At 46.9% G+C, this 26,544-nt stretch overlaps 1 protein-coding gene across 3 annotated transcripts in view; it reads left to right on the forward strand.

Annotated features, from left to right (window-relative positions):
* Positions 1 to 26,544, forward strand: part of Jupiter (microtubule-associated protein Jupiter) — a 131,734-nt gene that overhangs the window by 90,184 nt on the left and 15,006 nt on the right. For 2 of the 3 annotated variants that reach the window (XM_076186313.1, XM_076186314.1), the window contains exon 2: positions 20,106 to 20,581. In XM_076186313.1, the coding sequence (XP_076042428.1) occupies positions 20,106 to 20,581 (476 nt within the window). Of the gene's footprint in view, positions 1 to 18,930; positions 18,997 to 20,105; positions 20,582 to 26,544 lie in introns of all 3 variants that reach the window. The other variant, XM_076186312.1, reaches the window with a different exon arrangement.

Raw genomic sequence — 26,544 nt, forward strand, 5'->3', positions numbered from 1 at the left:
GTAACAGCTCCAGAAAACGGTAACCACCTTACACCAATCCCACGCCTACCCCCAACCCCTCCAAAAAAAGTGGGGAGGAGACGAGGAGGAAGGTAGGGATGCAGAAGTCGATCTGAACAAGAAACTAACGATAGAAACTGCACTGGGATGTATTAAGAGGTTTTCAATTAGGAAGTACTTAAAGAGTCTGGTTTCGATGGTCTTTGTAACAGAAGTAGATAGAATATGTTCCTCCGTGATATTTGATACGATTTTTTTACGAGACACGGGAAAGGCCCAGCAGTCGGTATCTCTCTTCCTCTCTCTTTCTATCTTCTCCATCCCTCACTGTCTCTCTCTACCTCCCTCACTCCCCTACCTCAACCACTCCTTCCCCCTCTACCTCCCCCACTCCCCCTCCTCTCTCTCTCTCTCTCTCTCTCTCTCTCTATCTCTCTCTCTCTCTCTCTCTCTTTCTCTCTTTCTCTCTTTCTTTCTCTTCATTTCTGCGTGGGAGTGTACGCACGCGAGCGCTTAAGTACACATGCACGGTAGTGTTGTGGGTGCGTTTGCATGCGCACGCACGCCTACACTCGTTCTCGATGCACTTCTTACTCACCCCGCCTTGGCAACGAACGCCTTAGCCTGCCTGCATCGTCGGCCTTCTTGTTCGTTCGTGGTGTCGCAGTTCTGCCCACCACCACTGGTCCGTCCGTCGAAGGCCGAGCCCATAATTATGGGTTTGGTCTGACCTTTCCTGTCCTAGGGGATCGCTCCTCTTCAGCTGAATGGAATCGACTGGTCTTTACCAGAACAAAAAACCGCAGCGTTTTGTCAGGTTATGTTGGACATTGTTAGTCAAGGTTTGTTTTGAAGGAATGGTGAGAGGTTATTGAAAGGGCTCGCTATAATCGTTTGGCGTTGGCCAAAACATAGTCTTAAAGGGGACCTCGTAAAAGGTTGACCTTCAGCAGGGAATTAATTTGCCCTTGAAGTTTCTCCAGAATTCTTCCCTGTGACCCCGGACGACTGTGAGCTAAATACCCTTCTTTTGAACATCAAAGGAGGGGAATCCATTTTCTCGTTGTCACTTGTTTTGATTTTATATTCTCTTTATTTTTATGGATAGTATTTATTATCTATTTGCTTTTGTGTGTTGACTTCAACAAACGTGCTGATCGCTCTTTTCAGCCGGCATCAACAGATAAAGCAGGAGACCTTGTAAAATGAATGAAATCTGGCTTCAGCCATAACCAGTTTTCCAAAGACTTTTATTGAACAGGTTAGCTTAGGGTCCTCCTTTTTTTTTCCTCCTCTTCTTCCTCATCCTCTTCCTCATCCTCTTCCTCCTCATCCTCATCCTCCTACTCCTCTTCCACCTCTTACTTTCTTACTTTTCTTATTCCTCCTCGGCTGATTAAAATCTCGCGTCGCCCTCTTCCCTCTTTCAGCTGTCGATACTTGGGTCACTTCTCGAGGGACCTAGAGGGCAACAGCTGTGATGTGGGTGCCTGTTTTTACACGAGGAGCCAGGATCCCAGGGCCCCGTTTTTGGGCAGGGGAGAGAGCGGGGCCATGTATGTGCTCTGGTCACTGGGTACCAGGGTTTTGTGTGTTTGTCTGCGTTTTACTTAACTGTAATGTACAGGATAATAGCTAAGCTCGCGAAACTCTGTGTGTGTCTTTATTGAGCAAATTGGACCTTCTTTGTTGCCTGAATGCACGTCTTTCTGCGAGGGCTGTATGGTCACCCACCCTGTCTTACATCTGAAGAAAAGTATGAAAGACATACTCGGTATGTTTATGGTTTTATCACGGCCTTCCTCTAGATAGTGTGTGTATTGTTACGGGTAGGATGAAACAGCGGCGAACTTTTGTAAGTTTTTCCTTGCGTTTAGGATCGGAGTCCTTCATGGATTATCTGCATTGTGCGTGTGTGTGTCACACACACACACACACACACACACACACACACACACACACACACACACACACACACACTCGTTACGCTAGGTATGATCGATTGTACAGGGATTTAACTGGGAAAAATAATATAAATAGACAGACAAAGGATCGGGGTACAGAACCTTCGCTTTGTATAGTGCTTTCGTATCAGTTCAATGCATGTTATGGTTCTTCGTGGATTGGAGTCCCCAAAAGGAACCAGTAAAGCGCCATAGGGCCCAAACGCGGCCACCTACATATATAGATCTTTTTATTGGGAACCTCTAGAATTCAGGACCTTCGAAATGGGGCTCCTGAATCCAGAAAATCCCGAACATCGGTCATATTAATCCGCTAGTTTTCAGGCTATTTTTCGAATACTGGCTATTTCTCAAATTGTAGATATTACCTAATCGTATCGGTCAGTCTAGAGAGTGCCTGGGCTTAAATTTCCATAAATTGTAGTTGTTGGCAAGGTGAAGAGGCAGGAGGAGGATGGAGAGGGGAAGAGGTAGTGAGTGTTGGTGGGGGGGGGAAGTGCGGTGTGGGCTCTCTAGGAAGGTCGAGTGTTTGTTTATCGAAGAAGGTTCGAGAACACAAACGATCCGGTGTTTGGTCGTTGTGGTGGGAGGAGGGGGGGAGCTTGTTAACCACTCGAACCTAGGGCACTCTCATTGACTAAACAAGGTGTCGACTATTGCCAGATGTAAAAGTAGGCTACACACAACTCGATACTGGGGATCTTTCAATTCTGAAAACTACCAATGTTCGTAACGGAAATAAGAAATCGAGAAATCTTCAGATACCAGAAGCGTTGGAATTTTTTGTAATTTGGAGTCGTTCTGAATTTTGGAGGCTTTCAATTTTTGATATTCCCAATTGATCTGTTATACGGCATATTCTAGGTCTCGGAAATAAACTTCCATATAATTGAGAATGAGTAAGATTTCCAATAGAGATCTCTTACCTGTATACGTTGATCAGGACAGAGCGCATAATTCTTGCAACAAGATAAAATAACAGGAGGACCAGGGGAAGCAATGACTGATAATTTACTAATTTTAGTAATTAGTAATTTGATGACTAGTAAATATGTGTATATATATGAAGCGTCATGAGCTTCATGGAAAGGGTCTATGCGAGGTCAGTCCCCGGTAACCACCGTAGCGTGTTGAAAGCGGGCAACCCACCGTATGCATAGCCCATGTCAGCCTTGAGCAATACAGGATGGCCCTTCTCGGAAGAGTAGTAGAAAGTCCTCGACATTGTGGACTGCTTTGGGGGTGGGGGGGGGATAGGAGGTACTTAGCTGCAACAGGGGTCGTCACCTTTGCCCTGATTGCTCGGTCTGCCATCATTGCAAGGAACACTCCAGAAGTCCTTAGGTTCGAACTATGACGTTGCCACACGAATTAGGAATATCCGGACATCTACAAGAAAGGTAAAGTACTACCTAGTACGGAAATAATTACTCGTTACCGCCTTTCACTGAGGAGACCAACACCCACCCACCCACCCACCCAGACCAAAGACCCGAAACCACGGTCAGGGCTAGGAGGCTGAAAAGCTGGACTGGAGCCGGCCGGGCAGCCGGCGAGCCCCCTAGCGCCGGTGGGACGGGGTTGGGTGGGATGCCTGGGCTTGGGGCGGTTAACGGGACCCGTGAGACGGGACGGAATGAGGTCTTCTTGGACAGAGAGGAAGAGGTCGAGTCGAACGTTTTCTTTCCGTTTTTGACGACGTGTTGTTGCTGGATGGCTGGCTGGCCGGCCGGCCGCTGCCGCAGTGCCAATGCCCTTGTCATCTTGGGGAGGAGGGTGCGGCTGAGTTGGGGTGGGACGCGGAAGTGTGGGGGAAAGGCGTGGGAAGAATAGGACGGGGGATGGAATACAAAGATGTGGGAATAGGGAGACGGAAGGAATGGGGAGGGGAGGGAGAGACGGAGAGGAATGGGAATAGGAAGGGGTGGGAAGAACGGTAACAAGGAAATGGGGAAGAATGGGAATGTAGAGGAACGGGGGAAGGTGAGAGGGGATGGATTTGTTGGGCAGAGGAAGGTGGGAATGGGTGGGATGAGGAATTGGGGGTGGGTGGGGTGATAAAGGGTGGGAGGTGGGAGTAGACGAGATGAGGGAGTGGAAGGTGGTGGTTGGTGAGGTGAAGGGGAGGGGAAGGTGGGAGTCGGGGTGGGGAGAAATGGTATAGGGAAAGGTGATATTTTGAGATGGGGGAAGGAAAGGAAAGAGCGAGTGAGGTGGGAGTGGGTGAAGAGGCGGGGGGAGGGAGAATGTGGGAGTGGGCGAAGAAGTAGAGGGAGGGGAATCTGGGAGTTGATGAAAAGGCGGAGGGGGAGGGGGAGTGTGGGAGGTGGCCACCACCCTCGCGCCTGCGTGGATGAATCATCCCGGGAAGAAGTGGAGAGGGGGCGGGGGGTGGGGGTGGGGTGTTGGACAAGGATGCTCAAGGTCGCGCGCACGCATTCTTCTTCACTTTGATGTATTGAAATGACTTCAATTATTCAACAGTTTTTTGCTCCTTAATCGCGATTATAGACTCCCTTGATACACACCAAATTAAACGCACTTGAATACAGATTGCTGAAACGCCCTAGAATACAGATCGCCGAAAATCTCCTTAATACAGGTCTATGAAACGCTCTTGAATACAGATCGCTGAATCTCTCCTTAATACAAAATCGCTGGAATGCTATTGAATACAGATCGCTGAAACTCTCCTACAAATCGCTGAAACGCGCTTGAATACATATCGCTGAAACGCGCTTGAATGCACATTGAAACAAACGCGCTAAGCCGACTCGAAAGAGTGTTGAAATGTCAGGCATGTGCTTTCATTGACGTGAAGATAATCTCTTTTGTGAATAAATGTCGACACAAACGTTTGGCTTAGATTGTAAGGTAGACTACTTTGAATGAACGTTTAGAGTTTAGACAAAGTAGGGAGTAGACGTTCATCCAGAATGAGTTGAATACGTCTCTTAAAACAAACGCGTTTGAAGAAGACGCGATCTTGGATATACATATTTGCTCTTCCGACCTTCCCGGGTGACTGGGTGCGCATTCCTTTCCGCGCGACAGGTCACGAACGCGTGCGCACAGTAACGCGCCGTTTCGCGTGCCCCGACGTGTGCGCGCTCGCTTGTACAAACGTTAATAACGTGTCCATTGGCGTCAAACGCACGTCTGTTCGGAAAGGCCTATTTCTCTCTCTCTCTCTCTCTCTCTCTTTCTCTCTTTCTCTCTTTCTCTCTCTCTCTCTCTCTCTCTCTCTCTCTCTCTCTCTCTCTCTCTCTCTCTCTCTCTCTCTCTCTCTCTCTCTCTCTCTCTCTCTCTCTTTCTCTCTTTCTCTCTTTCTCTCTTTCTCTCTCTCTCTCTCTTTCTCGTTCACTCAGTAACGAGCAAGAATAGTTTGAACGCCAAAGTGTTAAATCGAGAAGAGTTGAACCTTTTGACATCTACCTTAGTTTACTTCGGGTGAATAAGATCGCCTAGCGGCAGGCAGAACAAACCTTTCCCAACGTGGAGGCCCAAACACTTCGCACGTGCGTCCAGTCACGTAGTTGACTGCTCGTGTGGGTACGTGGCAGATCAGAGGAGAGCTCTATGTGGTAGTAGTGGTGTGCAAGCATACCGCATGGGGGGGCCGCAGCTAGCTTTCCATTTCGCCTAACTCGTTTAGGTAAGCGTTAGTTTGGCGAAATGGAACTGGATCATGATACGCGGCACCAAGATGCTGCTTTTCGAATCCCTTCGGGCCCGAAGCCGTCCTGTTCCACGGATGAACAGGACGTCATTCGACAGTCCGGGCGGAGTCTTTCGACACTTAGGGGGCTGTCGTTGGATTGTCCGGGGAAGAGGGTCGTTCAACAGTCAAGATAAGCCAACGGGGTGAAAGAGTTGCAGGAATGTGTTGAAGGCACAATGACATGAGAGCGAGAAGAGGAAGGAGAGTTGACGAGGGGGTGTAAGAGAACAGGGTGGAGTGGCGTGGAGTACAGGGTAGAGTAGCGGTGGAGGCAAGGAAATGGTAATTTTCTTTTGACCCTGTCCTTAGAAGTGAGGGAGTAAATTGGGGGTGGAAGGGAAGTGAAGGAATGTGGAATGGGAGAGGTGAAGGGTCAATAGATGGAAGAGGGAGGAGAGACAAGTAATCGAAGGGCGGAAGCTGTAGGAACTACCCTCGAGATGGCGATTTCTTCAGACACCGGTGGCAATCGGGACTTTAAAAACGATCCCCATTGTCCACGAGTAAACAGGAAGTCGTCTCGGGGGATTCATTGTACAGATTTTCTTGGAAATCGTTGCAGGGGAATGGGGTCGGTGGTCTGGGGGGCACTGTCTGAAGGTAAGAAGAAGGTTTCTAGGAAATTCGAAAGGATGGAAATTGTATTCACAAAGGATAATACGCCGAGACATAGAGCGGAGGGCCTTGCCATCAGTCATAGGCGGGGTCTGTAGGGACATTTTCGAAGAAATGCTAGGAAGGGGAGGGGCGTGGTCGAAGTAACGTGAGAGGGCTGTGACCGAGGGACTCTGAGTAAGGTTGAAGGATTGAGGCAGGGTTGGGTCACAAGGTACATGAGGTTGCATATAGGGTACATAAGCATAAGGCTGATATGATCATAAGGCTTGGTTTTAAGTGGAGAGGTAGAGGAGGGAGATGCGGCTGTGAGGGATGGAGTAAGTAAGAGAGTGGAGTTGATGTTGGTGTTTGCCGAGCTGAGATTGTTTTAAAGAGGAAGACTTTGATGCTGCAGGGGACGGACCGGCGGCGGGGTTCTCCTGAAAGAAAAAGGAAGGAAGCGAGTACAAGAATACGAGTGGTTGGAGCCTGGAGAAGAGGGGGGCGGAAGTGGATGGTATCGGTGCCACGGAGCCCAGACTGTACAGCTGCAAGATGCTTTTTGTGATCCATTATAACAGCGAGTGAATAAAAAGGGAGATAGGGGACAGGGAGATGTACTGAAAGAGCGTAGCCACGGAGGACGCTTTAAGGGCTAGTAAGTGTTAGGTCGGGTGGTAATGGTAGATAAGAAAGGGTAGCTGTAGTGTTGTGTTTCCACCACGAAATCACGAAGAGCGTTTCCAAACTGGAAAAAAGAATTATGGTTTTAACCAAAACAAAGTCCCCGAAGGGAGCATCATGCGCAGGAACGACAAGGATGCCTGCTGGCTCACATTCGTCATGCACTCTCGAGGAAGAAGAGGAGGAGGAGGAGGAGGTGGTGCTGGGAAAAATGGAAGAGGAGGAGAGGCTGGAAAGGAGGATGGGGAAAGATGAGGATGTAGGAGAGGAGGAAAAGGAAGAAGATGGGGTAGATGGCTGAAGAGGAAGGACATGGGGGAGGAAGAGGAAGTGGAGAGAGGGGGGTGAAAGAGTTAAAAAGAGGGAGAAGAATAAGGTGGAGAGGGCTGAAGAGGAAGAGGATGGGTAAACCTTCATGAATTAAGTTCTCTTCATGGTAAAGCAAGTCGGATTCTTGTAAGGACTCCTGTCGTCCTTTCTGTCGTTAACATTTTACATCTAAATTTCCCATCTCCCCCACCTCTCTATCTATCCATCTGTCTCTCTTCTCTCGTTTTCTCTCTTCTCTCTTCTCTTTTCTCCCTTTTTTTCTCTCTTCTGTCACACCTACACGCTTGTCTGAGTTTTTGTATGTTGAAGAGGACCTTGTGCTCCGGCGCAGTTCTGCACTCTTGATCAGTGTCCCCACGTTGGCCTCAAATGCACTTTTTTCAAATGACGTGATAAGGAAAAATATAATTAATCTCCTTCCCCCTCCGCTGCCTCCTCCCCTCCTTTCCCTCCCCCTCTTCTTCCTTTCCTTCTTCCTCTCCCTCTTCCTCTTCCTTTTCCTCTCGATCTCTCTCGCCCTCTTCTTCCTCTCCCTCCTCCTCTCCCTCTTCTCCCTCTGTTCCCCCTCTCCCTCCTCCCTCTGTTCCCCCTCCTCCTCACTTTTTTTTTCATCTCAAGTCAGTGAGATTTGGAAGCGCTCATATGAAAGGTGTTGTTTACGTACACAGGAGTATGTTCCACATCATGAGTCAAGAGCGGTGAAAGATCCTGGTAAAGGTGCACGGCCATCTTGAGTTCTGTCAGAAAGGGTACTGCTCTATATTCTGTTCATCCTGACTTTTTTTTTCTCAAGACAAATATATTAAGCATTGAAGTGGGATTTTCCAAAAGTGCGAAAATCAACATGAAACTAGTCATCGATATAAGAAAATGCTTAATGAAATCAAATCCAGTTATTTGGCCATATTAGAAAAGAAGAATTACGCTAGGTTGAAGTAGACTAAGTATATGTAAGGCTGTATTAGACCCGTTGATTAATGAAGTGAATAAAGTCTGTTGCTTTCACACGACCACTTCGCCAAATTGAGCTCTCAAATTGCATTTCGCCAAAATTGGAATTGCTTTAGGTTAGGAAGTCTGGAGAGATGGTAATGATAAGGGATGTTCTGAAAGGAGACTGGTTGGAAGGTTCGGGGTTGGGTGGGGAGGAGGGAGCGCCCTTCGATGGGGTCAGTTTCAAGAGGATGAGTCAGTATTTGAGCCACGCGATGATGGTCAAGTTGAGGAGTGGGCCAACTCGGATGCAGACACCGTAGTCTTTAAACTGGAAAGCGGCAGGGGAGGCCGGGGGGGGGTTTGAATAAAATCACGCTGCCGCTGCGGCCACAGAATGCTGTATTAATTGGTCCTTTGAGTGTGTGTGTGGGGGAGGGGATTAAGCTTGTGTAACTGCTATGGAATCTTTATATCTCCATCATTCACTCACCTGCGTTGTTATCAGAAAGAGGAATGGATTCACCCTTGGGTCTTCCTTTGATTGCTTTGTGACAAGGGAAGATGATCCTGGCATGACCGTAGCTCTCGAAACCTTGGATAGAGTGAACAACTATCGTAAACATCTCTAAAGAAATATACGACACAATTATAACCCTCCCAGGAATTGATGTCATACCGATAATAAATAAACTGAATTAAAAAAAAAAACAGCGAATCCGAAATCATATCGTCACCTTGGAGACGGTCGAAGGACAAGGCGTGGGTTGATCGTGGTGATTAAGGAATTGCCCGTGGAAGCCTTGCTGGCGGCACTTGAAGGTTGACTCACGCAGGAGGGGGAGGGGGAGGAGGAATCACGTGCTCGATGCCAGAAATGCCGGTTGTCCGCTGGGGGTTGCCTCACTGTTGGTGGAATCGTGTCCGTGACGAACTCGTGCGTTTTCAAATTTTACATGTAATCGAAAAGTAGTTAGGATCCAGATCACCACCGTATGTGCATCTGTAACGGCAATGTAGTGCTTGTGGGCCAAACACAATGGCAAGTGTGCTCCTGAACAAGTGGTGGAATGCTTTGCTCCATGTTGGAACCGTAAACCATTGTCGTTCGCAACTGTTTGGAACTGTGTGTGCGTGTGTGTGTGTGTGTGTGTGTGTGTGTGTGTGTGTGTGTGTGTGTGTGTGTGTGTGTGTGTGTGTGTGTGTGTGTGTGTGTTTCATTATCCTCTCTTGCGTTAGTGTTGCAATCCTTCTCGTAATGGACGCACTTGACCTGCTTAACATAATTTCTCTCGTTCCCCCTCCCTATCTCCCTCTCATCCTCCCTCCCCCTCCCTCCCTCTCACCCTCCCGCTTATTTGTATTATGACTATCTTCACGTTGCCCAATATCTTTTTAAAGATAGTTTGATAAGTCTGAAGCCTCCCTGGGAGCATTTCCTGGCCCTCGTAACACTTATGCTTACAGAATAGCACGGTCCGCCTCCGAAGGGCCTTCGGATTAAATCCTTCTAAATGGATTCTTAATCCAGGTCCACAAAGAACTGGAATGTATTCTCCTGCACAAATACATTCACGATACTGTTGGTGGTGTACCCATCTATAGCTTCTTAATGCTGCCCGTACTCTTGTCAGTATTATAGGATCCGGGTGATTTGCAAAATATCAATCTTGTTGAGGCGGTGGGAAAGATGGTTCCTGCAGACATGGTGTGATGATGATGGTGGAAGTGGTGAGGGAAGAAAGGTAGGGGGCACGAAGCCCGTTGAGGTGTTAAGACTGAGTTCCAACAAATGACAATAGCAATTCTTCCCTCGCAGAGACACCATGGATGAGTGATGACGTTGGTCAGTAGGTTGACGACCTCTATTATTGTGGCACTTGTGGAAACGGGTTTAACCCCATCCCTATAACGAGCAGGTACTGCATAGCTGGGTAAACAGTCTGGCGTTAGCCAAAATCAAACTATCACCACTCGGTACAATGGTAATGGATTGAACGTAGTAGGACGTGCCAAAGTGGCCATAAAGATCAGGAGGCACTTAGCTGCAGCCGAAGCGACCACCTATGCCCTATGTACTTGGACAGCCAGGACAAATGAATATTATCGGTGGGATGGGGTGGGGGGAGGTCGAAACGGAGCCCTCGTGTGTGTGCTAGGAAGGATTGAAGCTGCGCAAGCACAAGCGCGCACGTGCGCCCCTCCTGCGTGTATTACTCTTCAGAATGACGAAGCCGAAAGAAGACCGCGATGCAGCTTCAAAGCATTTCCTGGTTAACAAATGTAACCCTTCCTTGCCCTTAATAAGCCTCCACGTGCCTCCTTCGTTTGATTCTCTCCCTCCCCCACTATATTATCCTTCACTGCCCTTGTTCCTTACCGTGGTTAATTCTTTGCCCTTGTTTGTCATTGTGAACTTCGTAGTCTGCTGAAGTCTTTTCGGCCCTCCTTAGTACTTCTGCGTTGTGGTTGTTCCTCCCCCCCCCCCCCCGACCGTTCATGGCCCCCGTTGTCAGTTGTCCCAGTGTGACATCAAAAACTGTTCTCTAGTGACTCTTTCTTAATAGTTTTATCCATATAAAAATCACTCCTAGTTTCTTGTCTTCGTAATTCCACTCCCACTGTTATTATAACATGCGTAATTTTTCTCAGCTGAATAGAATCGCGTGGTGGCGGACAGAACAAATGCATAAATCTTGAACAGTCCATGACCGGTGTCTCTTCCCTCTCCCTTCCTCCCTCCAGAGTTGTTCGTTGTCCGTCTCCCTTCATTCCCCATCAACCACATTTTCAGCCCTCGCGTGACCATTCCACCAAGTTACTCTGGGTAACTCCTCCGGTAACCCCCTTCACTCGCCTCACCCTCTTCACTCGCCTCACCCTCTTCACTCGCCTCACCCTCTTCACTCGCCTCACCCTCTTCACTCGCCTCACCCTCTTCACTCGCCTCACCCTCTTCACTCGCCTCACCCTCTTCACTCGCCTCACCCTCTTCATCCTCCTCACCCTCTTCATCCTCCTCACCTTCATCCTTTTGCCTCCAGTCCACCTCTTCCCGCTTTCCTTCCCGTATTGTCACCACCCTCGTCTCGTTGCGTCCCATCCCGTCTCTTCTTACCCTGTCCCATCCTGTCATCACTCCCCGTACCTTCACGTTCCCTCACGTCCCCTCACGTTCCCTCACGTCCTGTCCTTTCCTGTCCTACCCTTGCTCCTTCTGTCCTCGGATGTTGTGTGTTGCCATGTTTGCGTTAAAGTGCGATAGTGCAGTTCACGTTTGAGAGGAGGAGCAGCAGCAGCGCCGATGCATCGCTTGGAGAGAGGGAGGAGTGAAGGTGAGGTGGTTGGAAGAGCCAGGCAGTGAGCCGGCGTGCAGGGGCCCTGGAAGCAAAGTGCCAGTCAGTTTGAATTTCGAGTATCGGCGAGGTTGGGGGGAGGGGTAGGTCATGATAGGTAAACCAAATTTGTGGGTTCGAGTCCTATCATGTGGATTATGTCCGCTTCTACAAAGAAGAGGTCCTCCTTCGAAAATCCTCGGGTTGACCTCTGTGTATTGTCATTGGGTTAAAAAAAAATGGAGAAATCTACCTCATTTTGGGCCCTAAGACAGAGTAACTGTCCAGGGCCGCATCCCCATATTGTGTAGATATTATTGATGGGATTCGAAGACGACCACCATTTAAAAACAGATAAACTCTTTATCATTTTTTCTTTATATGCATGTGTATACGTAGATAGGTGGTGTGGGTGGTATTGCTTGAAGAAGCTGGAGTTAGAATTTAGACACCGACCTTTGACTAGGTTGTTGTAGCCACAATCACTTTCTCGTTTCACAAGCCCCAACACAACCAAATTTATCCAGTCTCCTCCCACGGGGGCTAGTTTTCATATACATTACCCTGGTGAATCACTGTTCATTACTCCATATAAGGGCCAATGGCCTAGTCCCTGGGGCTCTTAGCTCTGCGGTCCATGAACCCCCCGGGGGAGATCCTTAAGTTCCAAAAGTGGGACCACAAACCGATAACTAGTGTTAGTTAGTGGATGTTTAAAAATTTTGTTCAGTGTTGAAAAGTGGTAATCTCCAAGGGGGTTAAAGAACAGCGATGTATAGCCTGGTAAACGTGACGAAAGGTCGAGAGACCTTTTAGACTAGTGGTTCTCAAACTGGTTGCCCTAGCCGGTCACCCATGAAATAAAAGAAGTGTAATTTCTTCTTCATTCTGTACTTAATCGGGGGGGGGGAGGGCAGAGTTCATGACGATGTTCAAAGTTCCAAAAGAATGGAATAGAACGAAATTGTTTAAGGAACCTTGATGTAGACTCAAAGTACGACACGGCCCCAAGACATTGCTACTATAACTACAAGTGCCACTATTTTATCTACTACTGCTCCTCGAGCAACGTAAGGTCATTGAGGTCAAGAACATTTATCACGTAGTAAAACGCGACGAGATGCTGACGCAGAGGTTCATTGTGCGTAAACATCTCCCACGCAGGCGGTGACGCATGAAGAGTTGGTAATAGTAATGGCCGCGGTAGTAGTATTGCTGTTGTAATAACACCACACAGAGGTTATATATCGTTGGACCCGGTATCAGTACAGTAGATACTGATAGACGTAATTGCGAAAGGATATATATATATACATATATATATATATATATATATATATATATATATATATATATATATATATATATATATATATATATATATATATATATATATATATAAAATTCCACTTGCAACAAATGGTCAAACTTACTGTTATAAATTTCCTGTCGGCCAGGAATGGAGCGTCTTGGGTGAATATTAGAGATTTATCTAATTTGAAAATCTTGTCCTGAAATTGTCTAGATTCGGTAGAAAAACGTGTTAAAAATCCTTGCGGGAATTTCTATAATCCTGAGATTTCTTGCATATTTCCGGAATGTTTTTTCGTTCCAAATATTGAATATTTCCGAATTCGCAAGACCTGGAGCAGACTTCTGAAGAAGGAAATGTACCGAGGGTGCCTCCGTGCTAGTCGGGCGGGAAGTGAGTCAGTCAGACAGCGAACGATAATGGCTTTGGAGTGTGGAATTCCTATTTTTGGCGCAAAACCGAACTCGTCCGCAGATACGCTTATTCTTCATCTCTTCCACCTTCGGACGCCAGGGGATTTTATTCAGTAGAAGGGGTACTGGCGGAGATACGAGGTGAAATGGTCTCGAACGAGACCCCGTCTTTGTTCAGCTGAACAAAATTGGCTGATCCTAACCAGAACACGTTTCAGACCATATTGAAAATTTATAGAGCACGAATACGAGGCCTGTTTTGACGAAGTAAGGATCATAGGGCGGGGCGAGGTTTGAGCTAGGATTTTAGCCCTGTAGCAGTAGCTGGAATAGGAAACTCTCTCTCTCTCTCTCTCTCTCTCTCTCTCTCTCTCTCTCTCTCTCTCTCTCTCTTGGGGGGGTAACCGAAGAGGTTAATCTCGCTTGGTCTAGGGGTACCCCCAGTCGTGCAGGGACGGGGGTTTGGTGTGGGGTTAGCTTGGTGTCCCCGATTGGCAAATTGGTCTGGCAGAAGAGGCGGCAATTGACGGACTGGTGCGGGCGGTCAGGGAGATGGGAGCGGGACGGGACGCTCGCGCTCTTGACAGGCGCTGCTGGCTCGTACGGGCTCAGGACAGAGATTTGTTATTCAGATCTCAGAAACTTCAATCTCTTCTCTTTTATCTTCTCGTTCATTTCTCTTTGCATTCGTACTCTCCCTCAAACGCGCGCGTGCCCAGTCACACACACACACACACACATACACACGCAGTCACCCTCAGACACACTCAATCTCTCTCTCTCTCTCTCTCTCTCTCTCTCTCTCTCTCTCTCTCTCTCTCTCTCTCTCATGCGCACTGTTGGGTAATATTAGAACGAGTAAGTACCCGTTTGTTTTTGTCAGCCAGAATAACTTATCCGAAGTGCACCACTAGCACAAACACGTTAATATATTTCATTAGAGGTCTGATTTACTTCTAACCGTCCCCCATGTTCAGAAACGAGTGAAGTTGTACGCTGGGTCAGACGTCGCTCTGTTCAATTGAACACTTCAGTCGTATTGAGCGATGTTGAGGCGTAAGTGGTGATGCACTGGAGAGGAGAGGAAATTGGGACGATAAAATACAACGAAGGTTCTCGGGCATTCATGTGGCGTTAACTCTGTTTATTGCACCTTGTGTGTGATAAGTTAATACGACGTGACTTTATAAGGTGCCGGTATCTTTGGAGCTAAATGAAATCTCATGGCGTGGTCCAAAATAATCGTTAAAGCTCCCGTCAGGCTCAACGGGTTAAATTACATGAGCTACCAGTACATGGCCCTCCGAATTTTTCCGCCATGTCTAAAGGAAACGTGAATATTGAGTTCATATAACCTCTTATAGAGTCCGTAAGAGCTTTTCCCCTCAGCTGAATAAAATGGCCTGGCAACCGACAAAATAAAATACAGATCAATTAACGTTCATGAAAGACGTGAAATTGATGTGTTCATATTTTATGTCCATCACTGTTTTCTTAATGACGAACTGTGACTCCGTTAACAAGGGCTTTGGGAAGGGGGGGGGGGCTGACGCGAAGATGAATAATATAGGTTGACCAACCGGTATGCTAGTATTAAACGCTGAATATTACCAAGTGGGATTTTGAAAGAAACCTCCGTCTAATTCTCATCATCATCATCTCTTATCTCCTCCCCCCATACAATGGATCGAGCCTTGCACGTGCCTCCCGAGACATCGCACGTCCTCCTCCTCCTCCTCCTCCTTCTCCTCCTCCTCCCCCTCTCTCCTGCCCCTTCTTCTCTTTCGCCTTCTTCCCTCCAAAGGCATCGCAGCGTGTCATCGCCCTTTGACAACTGCCGGCTGTCCTTCCTCGTATCGTCACCGTCGCCCCTTCGTGGGGGACCTGGTGGTGAGGCCCACCCGAGGAGGGCCTCAAGACGACGTTTTCAGTGGTCCAAGTAACCTAATTAGCCTCGTAAGAGTGACTGGCGCGCATGCGTAGGATGGTGATTGTGAGATAGCGAAAGGAGATGGTTTTGGTCAGATTTAACACGTAGCATTTCAGTCGAGTGCTACACAACAATAGTGCGTAGTTGTTCGTATTGAGTGTCATGGAGAAAAAAATGCATTTCCAGTATATTGACGATATTGTTCATATATTGTCACCTGTCAATATATTGACAGTAGTGATCGTGTATGAGGTGAGTGGCACTGTCAGTGCGTTGACAATAATATTGCCAGTATATTATCACTGTATATTATTACTGTTGCCAGTAATTATCACGTAAGAAGTAAATGGCACGATCAGTTCATTGACACTAATATGGTCAATATCTTATCACTGTTGATGATCATGTAGGAGCCGCAGAAGATAAACACGTAACGCATATACACACAGCCTGGAGTTTACCAAGTAGAATAAAATCTATATTGTTCCAATGTTGCGTAGGAATCGACCCATTCATTACCGACGGGTGGAGATGAATGAAATGGCCAGGCGGCACGCACAACCAAAGTACAATCCGGTGGCTGGGGGGTTTACCAATTCCTCTTTCCACCTACCCACACATTGTCTACGGGTAGATCACTCCCACTTTCGAGGTCCGAGCCGCCGTCTCCCACCCCACGTGTTTCTTTTTCCCTTCTTCCCCCCTCCCCAAGCACCCTCACTACATACACACGTGGTGATTCATATCTGCCTCCCCTTCCTCCATCCTCTCTCCCTTCCCTCTTCCCTCTCCTCCCCTTCCCCTTTCCTCTTCCCTCTCCTCCCCTTCTCCTTCCCTTTTTCCTTTCCCCTTCCTCCCGTTTTCCATCACTAACCCCCTTCTCTCTAAGACCCTCCTCTTCGTGGTTCATCCTTATGATCAACGTTAAGATGTACAGCGTGCATTAGTTTATCTTTATCACTCCAAATAGTCCCTTTAACCTATGAAACCAAATAAATGACGTGTATTGTTCATAGGTTTAGTATGAACATCGAAATAGCTTGTGGACAGTTTGACTCTAGGAGGTATGTATCAACTGAATGAAGCCGCATGGCAACGACCGAAACATGTATACAGGGTGCCACAAAAATTCATGTGTATTTATCCCACGTTCTAATTTATCTTTATTGATTTTATGATTTTACCTCTGCGGGTTTCGACTTGGGACACTGTACATTGTATAACCGGGATGCCTGCGCGCGTTCGTGCGTGCTTGCACAGTCGCTGCTCGCGTGGATTGCTTTCCTTTCACGCTCGTGATGGTTTCCATTCTTCGGTTTCGACCTTCAGCCCCCCCCCACCCCACCCCCACACCTACCCCACCACCACCCACCCTTGTTTCCATCGCCGACCGTAACGAGCAGCGGCGGTGGGCACTTGTTGACGCTAACCTCGACCGTGATGACGTTTCAGCATTCTTGTTACTACCACTTGCTAGACCCCTGTCTTTCATCGTCATAATTTTGTTGTTCACTCGTGTGTATTTATTCTTTTATTTCATCTGCTCTTTGCTCTCGACACTTTTTCTCATTTTTGGCTGTCTTTTCTATTTGTCTTATTTCTCCTCTTCGCTCACTCTCTCTCCCTCTCTCTCTCTACGGCTCTTATCTTTGTACTCTCCTTGTCCCTCTTTTCTCTCTATACACAACACGAACACCGCAGGATCTCGGGTGCATTGTTCGAGGGCAGAGATCGAGTTACGTGGGTGGGTGTTCGCATGCGTGCACCTTCCGTCGTATGAAACGAGGACACCAGTCCATGTTGAGCGCGACTGCCGAAAACTCTTCACAGTTGGTAGCCCTGGTTGGTATCTTTTAGGTAAACATCCATTATGTGTTACATGAGCATTCCAAGACGTATATTCAAACGCTCCCAGTGTTGCCAACTGTGAGGAGTGTTTAGATGCATGTCGTGTGCTCCGTGGGTCTTACACGGTCGTTATCGGTGTTATCAATAGAGGTTTTAGGTTTCAAATTAGTCATCCCTTTCATATAAGAGTAAGTTTGTGTTTACGTACGTAAAAGGTCAATTTGTTGGAGGCAGCAAGCGGCGGCGGGTTGCCTCGAGAGGCGGATACTGTGCAATTAATTGATTACGCTTGTTTGTGTTCAATCTGGAAGTTGAGGCGGCCTGCGATTCGCTCGGCTTCTTTGTGTCCGTGCCTACATGATCAATCTGTCTCGTGACATTCCTCCTGTCTCGCTTTCCCGTCTATCTCCCTCCCTCTCCCCCCCATTTCTCTCGTTATGTCGCTTTCTCGCTCTCTGCTAAGTATGTATTATTCTGTTAATCCTGTGTATGTGAAGTAAATGAATAAATCTAGATTTAGAAAAGTTGGTAGCTGCGCGTGTGTGTGCGCGGGCGCGCCTGTTGACGCCAGTGCTTGTATGCCTCTCTGCCAGATTGCCTTTTGTGTGTTACCATTAACGCCTTAGGATCGGGACATATTCATCACCTCCTCAGATAAAGTGTGTGATGAAAGCATTCTGACATCACTAATAGATTTGTACATTTAGGTAATATTCTAGGTGCGAAAGCCGCCCTACAGCAGACTAAGGCCGTCAGGTATTAGCCAGAATAAAATTTGTGAACTGCGTCACGTGTTTGACGAAATTTTATTTTGGGGAATAAAATCGCCTGGCGAAAGCCAGATTAAAAGCTGGTAAAGTAGTTTTACCTAGTCAAAGTGGAAAGGCGTTTTTAACCGTCTGGTAGCCTCAGTAGAAGAGAACGGGGAAGAGAAGGCAAAGCGCATTCATTCTAATCCTGGTTTTTATCTGATTAAAGTTTGAGTACAGTGAAAACTGCCCATTCCTTGACTACACTTCTTAGTTTTGCAATTTTGTTGTTCAGAGAAGACAAAACACATCAACTTCAAAATTGAAATAATTGTAATAGTAATACTTTGTTCGATCATTACTATATATATACTTTTTATTAAAATACTTGTTGTATATTTGTTAGTGATAATACATATATAGAATATATTAAGATTATTTAGAGGTCATTATGAAGTGGAGATGATGAGTTTTGTTCCGAAATGGTTATTTGTGTAAGCGTAAATGCATTAACTAATAACCAGTGAATTATGGGAAATGTGTTTTGCCAAGGGATGCTGTCGTGCGCGTTGTCACGTATTGAGCCTAAGGACAGATATGGGTGGCATTAGTCGATGAAGACAACATATTTTAAAAAATGCGACTGAAGCTCTTTTTTCTTGTTTACTTTGAAAGCCTGGGCAAGTGGTGGTCACCTGTAATCTTTTATAATCAACTGAGGGACTCGTGGCATGACAGATACGAAACCAAAGATGCATTAGTCACGTAATGGGTGGTGTGGGGTTAACCCCTAAGCCCTATTTACTCGTTGACTTCGTGAGATGGAGAGGTGCTTCTTCATCCGGCTGAATAAAGTGGACTGGTGGTATCCAGGATGAAAACGCAAGATCAAATGTCGTCCCCACTGGTATACGATATTTTTTTCGTAACTTTGAAAAAGTTATCAGTGCTGGTGTTCGTGTGCGTATTCAGGAAAAATTCTTCGAGCGAGCGAGCGCGCGAACGCGCCGGGACGTGGACGTGGGTCCTCCGCAGTCAAAACTCCCCCATACCCAATAATAACCTTGGGTTGGCGTCGCCCTCACCCCGATCCCTTGTTCCTCCCTCTCCACAGGGTACAGCAGCCGCCTGGCGGTGTCACACAGCTCTACGCGGAGACGAAACAGCAGCAAAGCGTCAGGCAAGTTGGATGGATGGATTGGTGGTGGGGAACTATTTCATCCCCGTGTCATCCTGCCACTATATAGATGCTCCGGAATTTAATGTTAGCCAAAACCAAAGGGTTAAAGAGAGCCACTTAGAAGAGATTAAAGGAAAAGGGGAATGGGGGATGGGAAGTATTAGTGTTAACCTTCCTTTGACGTGCAAGTGACTTTCCCTTGAGGTTGATTTGTTTAATTATAATTTATTGCTTGTTGCTGTGTTTATTGGGGATAGAGGATGGTTGAAAATGTACTCGTGTTTGCAATTCCCATGTCAAGAAAATTGCTGTCAATTGAAGGCGATGCATATTTTTATGCTCTGGTACTTACATATGCTCATGGTGTCAATTGAAGGTGATGCATATTTTTATGCTCTGGTACTTACATATGTTCTGAGAACCGTTTAGGTAACTTCATAGTGTGCGTGTGTCTGTGTTTGTAATATGAGTAAACCGAAACATTGGGAGTAATTGTTGCAACTTATTATTTCATTATATTTGGTCCTAATTTTTTTTTTTTTTTTTTTTTTTTCTTTTTCCAGAAAAGTATAGAAAATTTTGCGGTGTTGCCTGTGATAATTGGACAGTTATTTTCATCTATTGCATTGAATTGATTAAAATGGGGACATGTTCCCACAAGTGAAATCCCTTGACATAAGCGTGTACAGGGTACCACAAAAGTTTGGATCCAAAAGCAAATATTTATGCAAATACAGAAATGAAGTTTCTCAAATTAGCTGCCTCAGATTTTGAGACACGAGTTCATTTGAAATACGATCTTTTATTTTACATATATATATATATTATATATATATATATATATATGATAGATGTATGATATATATATATATATATATATAATATATATATATATATATATATATTTTTTTTTTTTTTTTTTTTTTTTTTTTTTTTTTTTGTAGAAGTATATGGATTAATGTTTGCCAATGGATCCAAACTTACGACCCTCCTTGTCAGGATGTGTACAGTCTCGCATTGTTAAATGAAACACTTGTACACATCATAATTACATAATATTTCCTCTGTTCTCCCGCCCGCCCACTAAGAGGTTCCTCCTTGTCTTTCAGGGTCCTGAAACCCCCTGGCGGAGGCTCCTCGATCCTGTTCGATGACGAAGACGACTCGAAGAAGCCCAGCAACTCCTCTGGCGCCGCATCCTCCTCAGCCACCACCGCAGCCGCCTCGCCGCAGCCGACACCTGCAGAAAACGGCGCAGCCAACTCTGATTCGACGGTGAGCACGCCCACGACCGCAGCCACCGCAGTTGCCACCAATGGCGTAGCGGAGACGAACGGGAATGCTAAAGCGGCGCCCCCCGCTGCCCCGGCTGCCGCCGCCGCAGGGAGCACCTCCCCGACCACGCCAAAGCCTGGTAATATACGTGATACTCAGAGCCGCCTGTTTGGTGAACCGACCGAGAACATGTCGCCCTCGAGCCGCAAGGTCAAGGACCACATGAGGAGTAGAATTTTCTCAGCGCACGAGGACAACAACGCCCATCCCAAGGCGGTGAATGGCACGCCCAACGGAAACCCACGAGCAGGTAAACGCGAGGATGCCACACTCTTGGTGGCTCACCCTCCAGGCCAACTTGGTCAACCTCCAAATCCTTCCCCTGTGGCCGCGCGTCCATGGCACTTGTAAGGCACGGAAAAATCTCTCTCGCTCTCTTTTCTCTCCTCTCTGTCTCCCTCTCTCTTCTCTCTGTCGTACATGCACACGCTTTTATTGGTTTGGTATTTGTGATAAAAGACGAAATGGGGTGAAATCTGCAGGAAGTAGAAGTTCCTCCCCGACGCTGTTCGCCTTTTCAATCCTGGGGGTCGCCCTGCGATGGGCAGAATTTAGACTGTCCACAACAGAGTTTGGGTCTCATTGAGTTGCTAAGTTTTGAGACTTTCCTGACTCTTGCCGAGAGATTTTGTTCACTTCAAGGAAGATTCTCCCTTCGACCAAAGGGTGAAACTAGTCGAGAATTCTCTCCACGTCCCGTAAGCCACTGGTATTCCATCGTATAAATAAAATCGCATTGCGGAAGCCAGAGACAAGCAACTGCGGTAACAAAACCCAATAGATAGTTTGACACCCTAGGGAAGGATTTCAAAGGTGCAGGTGGCAACCAATTTAGACAAAACTGCACCAGCTGCGAAAGGTTGGGAAACTGCGTACTGACTGTACCAGAGACGAACGATTCGGGTTACCTCACTACCACAGACTCCCCCTGAAGGTCTTGTGAGCCGCCTCTGCCGCCTCCAAAGCCCCTCTGAACTCCGTCAGCTACTAGGGCGTCCACCGCCACTCTAACAGCTGGAGCCTCTCTTTTCCACTGCCCCCCCCCTTCCATACTCCTCCGACTAGCTACACTATTCCGCCTCCTCTCCACAAGGTGTGTCTTACATAAACACCACCGCACGGGCTCATACAAAGCAAAGCCCGTGGGAGTGACATTTCACTCAATAAAAAACTCATCCACCCCCCTCGCCCACTTGACACCATCATCTACCAAAGGACAAAGTCCACTTGGCCAGACTGCGGTGCGGTCACCACCCAGCACTTCTGAGCTACCAGAAGAGATGACCGCGTTGTGAACAGCTGCCCAGGATGTAACACTTCACCCCATACCATACAACACATAATGGAAGACTGCATTATACACAATCATGCACGCAAACAACACAACATACGCTCTATAAAGGATTTGTGGGAAAACCCAGTTTCGGCTATGGCATTCCTTGGGGAGACGGGACTGCTCGGACAGACAGTCTAGGGAACAACAACAACAACCTCCCCCGATGACGTAGTACGAAAGCGAACGATTCATTTTCGTGTTTTTTTATATTTAGTATTTTGCATCTAGACTTGGTTTGATGCGAAGGAAAGTAAAAACAAGATACCGAATAGATATGGATTTTGGGTTCATCGGAGGAGGGCGAGTCTTCTGTTTGTTACTTATCAGGATCGTTGATAACTTTATCATCGTTAGTCTTAGTCATCCTCGCCTGAAGAGCAGTGACTCCACGAGCTGCGATCATAGACAGCCGGCAAGTTAATTGCTGAATAAAATGACGAGCCACCCGGCGGCAGTTGGTTGATGTAGATCTGCCCGTGGTGGCATGGTCATGAAGCCGGAGCAACGGAGGGAACCGAATGCCGTCCTCTCGGGGTCGCGTCAGAGATACTCCTCCCCATATATGTTGCGATTGTTATGCCGTCAATACGGTGCAGTCTGTTATGTTTGAGTCGTACATCAATGTCGTTTCTGGCATTGAATGGAGGACAGGTTTTGACTGGATCATTCGAAGATGCTCATTGACAAAATGACGACAATCTGTCCTGTCAATTTTTGTCTTCACAACATTAATACTCGTAAACACAGGCGTGTAGAAGTTGTGGATATGTTTTCTAAACTGAATAAAATCGCCGTCCGTTGTCTCTAGGAAAAACTGAGGAGAAATACCAGGTTGTGTGGCCTTTATTTCGTAGAATATGAACATTGTATTTTCTGTGCAAGACCACATAAAAGGCTAACTAAATCACACAATGGGCATCGTTGCTCGTGCTGAATTGCAGTTGGATTTATGGCAAAGCATGACCTCCTACAGGAGACCTTTGGATCCATGACAAGGTCAGAGGGACCAACGATGGGTCTTGCAAGTGGTGGCTGCGAGAAAGACGTCAAGGAGAATAGTCTCCCCCCCCCCTCCGCGTCTTCGAAACTGGTCACCCCCTTCGCCGCCTCCTTTCAGGAGGTGCATGCCACTTAGTCCTCTGACTAGGCTTAGTTCCTTGTCAACTTCGTCTTGTATTTCCTTCACCTTTTCTCATAAGGAGAGCTGACAAATTTGAGGACCGGCCCTCTCTTCTTACTGCTCAAAGACGAACAGTCCCACAAACACGACGTTTCTTCTCAGAGGGATCATTGGAAGGGTCCAAGGACCGTTGCCAGTCACTTGGGGGGGGGGGTGAGGCTGCGAGTTTCCAGTTGGTGAAACTCAAGGCAACGGCTATTATCCTAACGAGGTCGGCTGCCGAAAAACATAAATGAAATAAGCGAAGATAGTAAGTGCCAAGCAAAACGAGCAAAACAAAGTGATCAATTGGCAGATATTACTCCACTTTGCTCGAGTGCTTATCCAAGTAAATCTATGAGCTGTGTTGCCAGTGGCATTTCCACTTAAGGAAATGTAGGTTGTTTACATTCGCCGACTCCTTCAGATGGTATGACTCACGCAGAGGCGCGTCGTCGTCGTCTCCCCTAGATCGACACCTTCAGTCGTACTCCAGGTGAAGAACAACTTTCATAACCCCCTGAATGGGGTTGGAGGTAGGGGTGGGGGTCAATTTTGTAGTTAATGGTGCGTCGGTCAGTGGGGAGACTTTACATTCCCTATTCTTTTCCCCTGAACTGAATGTCTCTTTGAGACGGGCTATAGTGCAGAAGTACGTCACTGTTGAAGGTGGCGCTGCCCGGCCCCGGGTGCCACGGTGGCCCATCGTCAACACCCTCGCACCTTGTTTGTTTCCTTTCGCGATATCGGCTGGATTTCAAAGTTCGCCGACAGTCCTATATCTTTGGTCTTGGAGGTTTTCTTTTTTTTCATTGTTGGAAATGTAGTTATAATACAACAAAGGCGCGATCTTTTGGAAGATAAGGGGGAGTGAATAGGGCCTCATAGCCTTGATCTGTTCATCTCTGCATCGATCCTCGGGCCCTCCAATAGATTTCTCGGGGAAGAAATTGTAGACTTGTATTATTGTAGATGTGTTTCTATACCTCTGGATAGGAGGAAGAGAGTCGTTGGTTGTCACGAATCCATAATCGAGAAATTGAAGAGAAGATAAAGTTGACTAATTTTGTTCCTGGTGAGGAGACCGAGCGCCAGCCCCTCGGAACTGCACCTCTAGTTGGAGATGAGGGTATTGATGGGATTTAGGACACGTGGTGGGGGAGACCACTCTCATCGACGTCCGTCTCGTTTGACCACAACAAACAGGTACCCATCATTGGTCCCTCAGCTGAATGAAAATGTCTGGCGACAGCAGGAGGACACCCTTGAATCGAATATAGACGTCAGAGGGATAGCTTGAACCATTCCTCCTGAATGTGAGCTACATCATGGGGATGGTTTGGCAAGTGTATATCCTGTTGATTAGCCAGCCCTACTCCTCTTTATCTTTAATTGTGCTTCATACTTTGAACAAGGTTAGCATAATGAACTTGTCTATTTATCTATCAATTTAACTCTATATCCCTCTCTCACTCTCCCCTCCTTCCCCCTCTCCCCTCTTCCTTCCCTCAAACCCCTCCGCTCCCCCCTTCCTTCCCTCTAACCCCTCCCCTCCCCACATCTTCCGTCCCACCTTCTCTCCTTCCCCTCCCCCAACTTCTCTCCTTTCCCACCCCGTCCTTCCCTCTCTCTCCTAACTTGGAAATGACTGTTTCTGTGCCCAAAGGAGTAGGAGAAATGCGTGTGCGAGTGGTGTGGGTGGTCGGTCCTGCCCACTCGCCTCTGCGGAGGCCCAATCGACAGGCAGCGCCAGGTGCAGGTCAAGATCAATATGACTAATATGTCGTGTACGTAACCCAGGGGATGCCCATTAGTTTAATAAGACCACATGGTGACAGACAAACGTACAAGTAGAACAACAAGGGCGTGAAATGGTTTAGTGGCCTTCACATGGTCAATATATTGATTCAATATTCTCTACATCATTAGTAATATAGTGCAATATGGGTTGTTTAGTGTGTGTGTGTGTGAACAAATTAAAGTAACAGGCATGACTAGATTCCATAAACCCCAGCATTACTCGTCGGGGATGACAGGTAGTAATAGACATGGAACTGCCTAGTGTAGCCCTTATGGTCTCTTGTAGTCTTCTTCATACCTATGTTCTTACGTGCCCGTGGTACATGGATTTTTTCTAGATTTTAGAACTTCGGATTTAGAATACTAGACACTATTTAATTTCGGCGTTTGCGAGTAGATAAGTGTCTGCACACGCGTCTGAAAGTCCATAAAAGGCGCATGATTGAAATCGGGACCCGTCGTTCGTTGCAGTTTTAAGATGTCTCATGACAGCAACCAGAATCAATCGAGTGAGAGAGTTGGTCAAAATTAGTTGAAGGCCTCCGGCGCTGTGACCCGCCAGTTGAAATCATCTGGCGTCACCCAAAATAAAATGTGTAAAGTTCGCCATCCTTTGTAGCAGATATGCGGGGTGGGGGTAGCACAAGTATGGAGATGTCAGTCTTGAATAAGGAAAAGCGTTTCAGGAAGTGTTTGCAGATGCCCCCCACTCATTGCACGTGTCCGTCTGTAGGGCAGCTTTAAAGATTAGCCTGAAACAATCCCCCATCCTCCTGTCTTTCCTCTTTTTTCTTTTTTCTTAATATTCTCTCTTCCGCCTCCTTCTTTCGTTCTTCTTTCTCTTCATTGTCTTCCTCATCCTCTCTTCCTCGTCTTTGTCTTTCAGTACAGATTCAGAGATGGTCTTGTCGTAGCGTATATACGACTCCAGGTTGTAGCCAAGCGATGAATAACATCGCCTGGGTGGTATCCAAAAATACCTAGAGCCGGTTGCGACCTGAAGCAAATTTATTGGAAGGCTTCTAGAATCACATCAGAGGGTCTGAGAAAAAGGAGACCCGTTCGTATGGCAACACCTCCAGCCGATTGGCCCGAACTGTTGCCGGACAGAGGCTCGTTTTTCTCAGACCCCTACTGAAACTCTTCCTCTTACCTGAATAAAATCGTGTAGTATTAGAATGAAAACCCAAAGTATCTACACAGCGAAGGTGTTGAAATTATAGTATCATGAATATTGCATTTAGTTGCATTCTAGATAGTTCTATTGGGTCAAGAGCACCCGGCGCCTCCGGGCCTCTATAATAGAGGCCAAGTGACGCTGTTTTTCACTGCAAGATGACTGGGCGCGCAGGCGCGTGCATTGTCACAGCAAAAGGGCATGTTACAGCTATTTGGCCCCAAAGGCGTCTTATAGTGACCGAAGACTATATCCACCAAACTATCTAGAATAGAATTATAGATAAGGCGACGTTAAGAAAAACTTTAGGAAATACAAATGTCTGTCTAGAGAGATGTCCTCTCTTTACGAGTGCCATGGATTCCGTGACGTCATACCGCCCCCGGAATGATCTCTCCTGCTGTGGCGGGCCGGGGTCCAGTGTCTGCTGCTGTTCCTGAGCCCCCAGAGGCGGGGCTTTACTAACATTGGGGGCTTTTCGATCTGGGGTCGTGGAGTTCGTGAATTATATCATTCTCGTTCCTCCACGACCCCCGAGGGTTTGTGATGAATTTTTTTAATAATTCTTTGCACCGTACACTGGTTCTTTAAAAATTAACTTTAAAACTGTTTACTAATGGTTCACAATTCATTCTTGAATATTTGCTTATTTACCAACTGTGTGACAGAAAGGATGACTAATTTCAAAAAAGTTAAAGCGAGTGCACTAAAAATAGTTTCTCTAGTATCAAAATAATCCAA

The sequence above is a fragment of the Oratosquilla oratoria genome, chromosome 6, assembly GCF_046742065.1.
Source record: "Oratosquilla oratoria isolate Oo_2021 chromosome 6, ASM4674206v1, whole genome shotgun sequence".
Classification (NCBI taxonomy): domain Eukaryota; kingdom Metazoa; phylum Arthropoda; class Malacostraca; order Stomatopoda; family Squillidae; genus Oratosquilla; species Oratosquilla oratoria.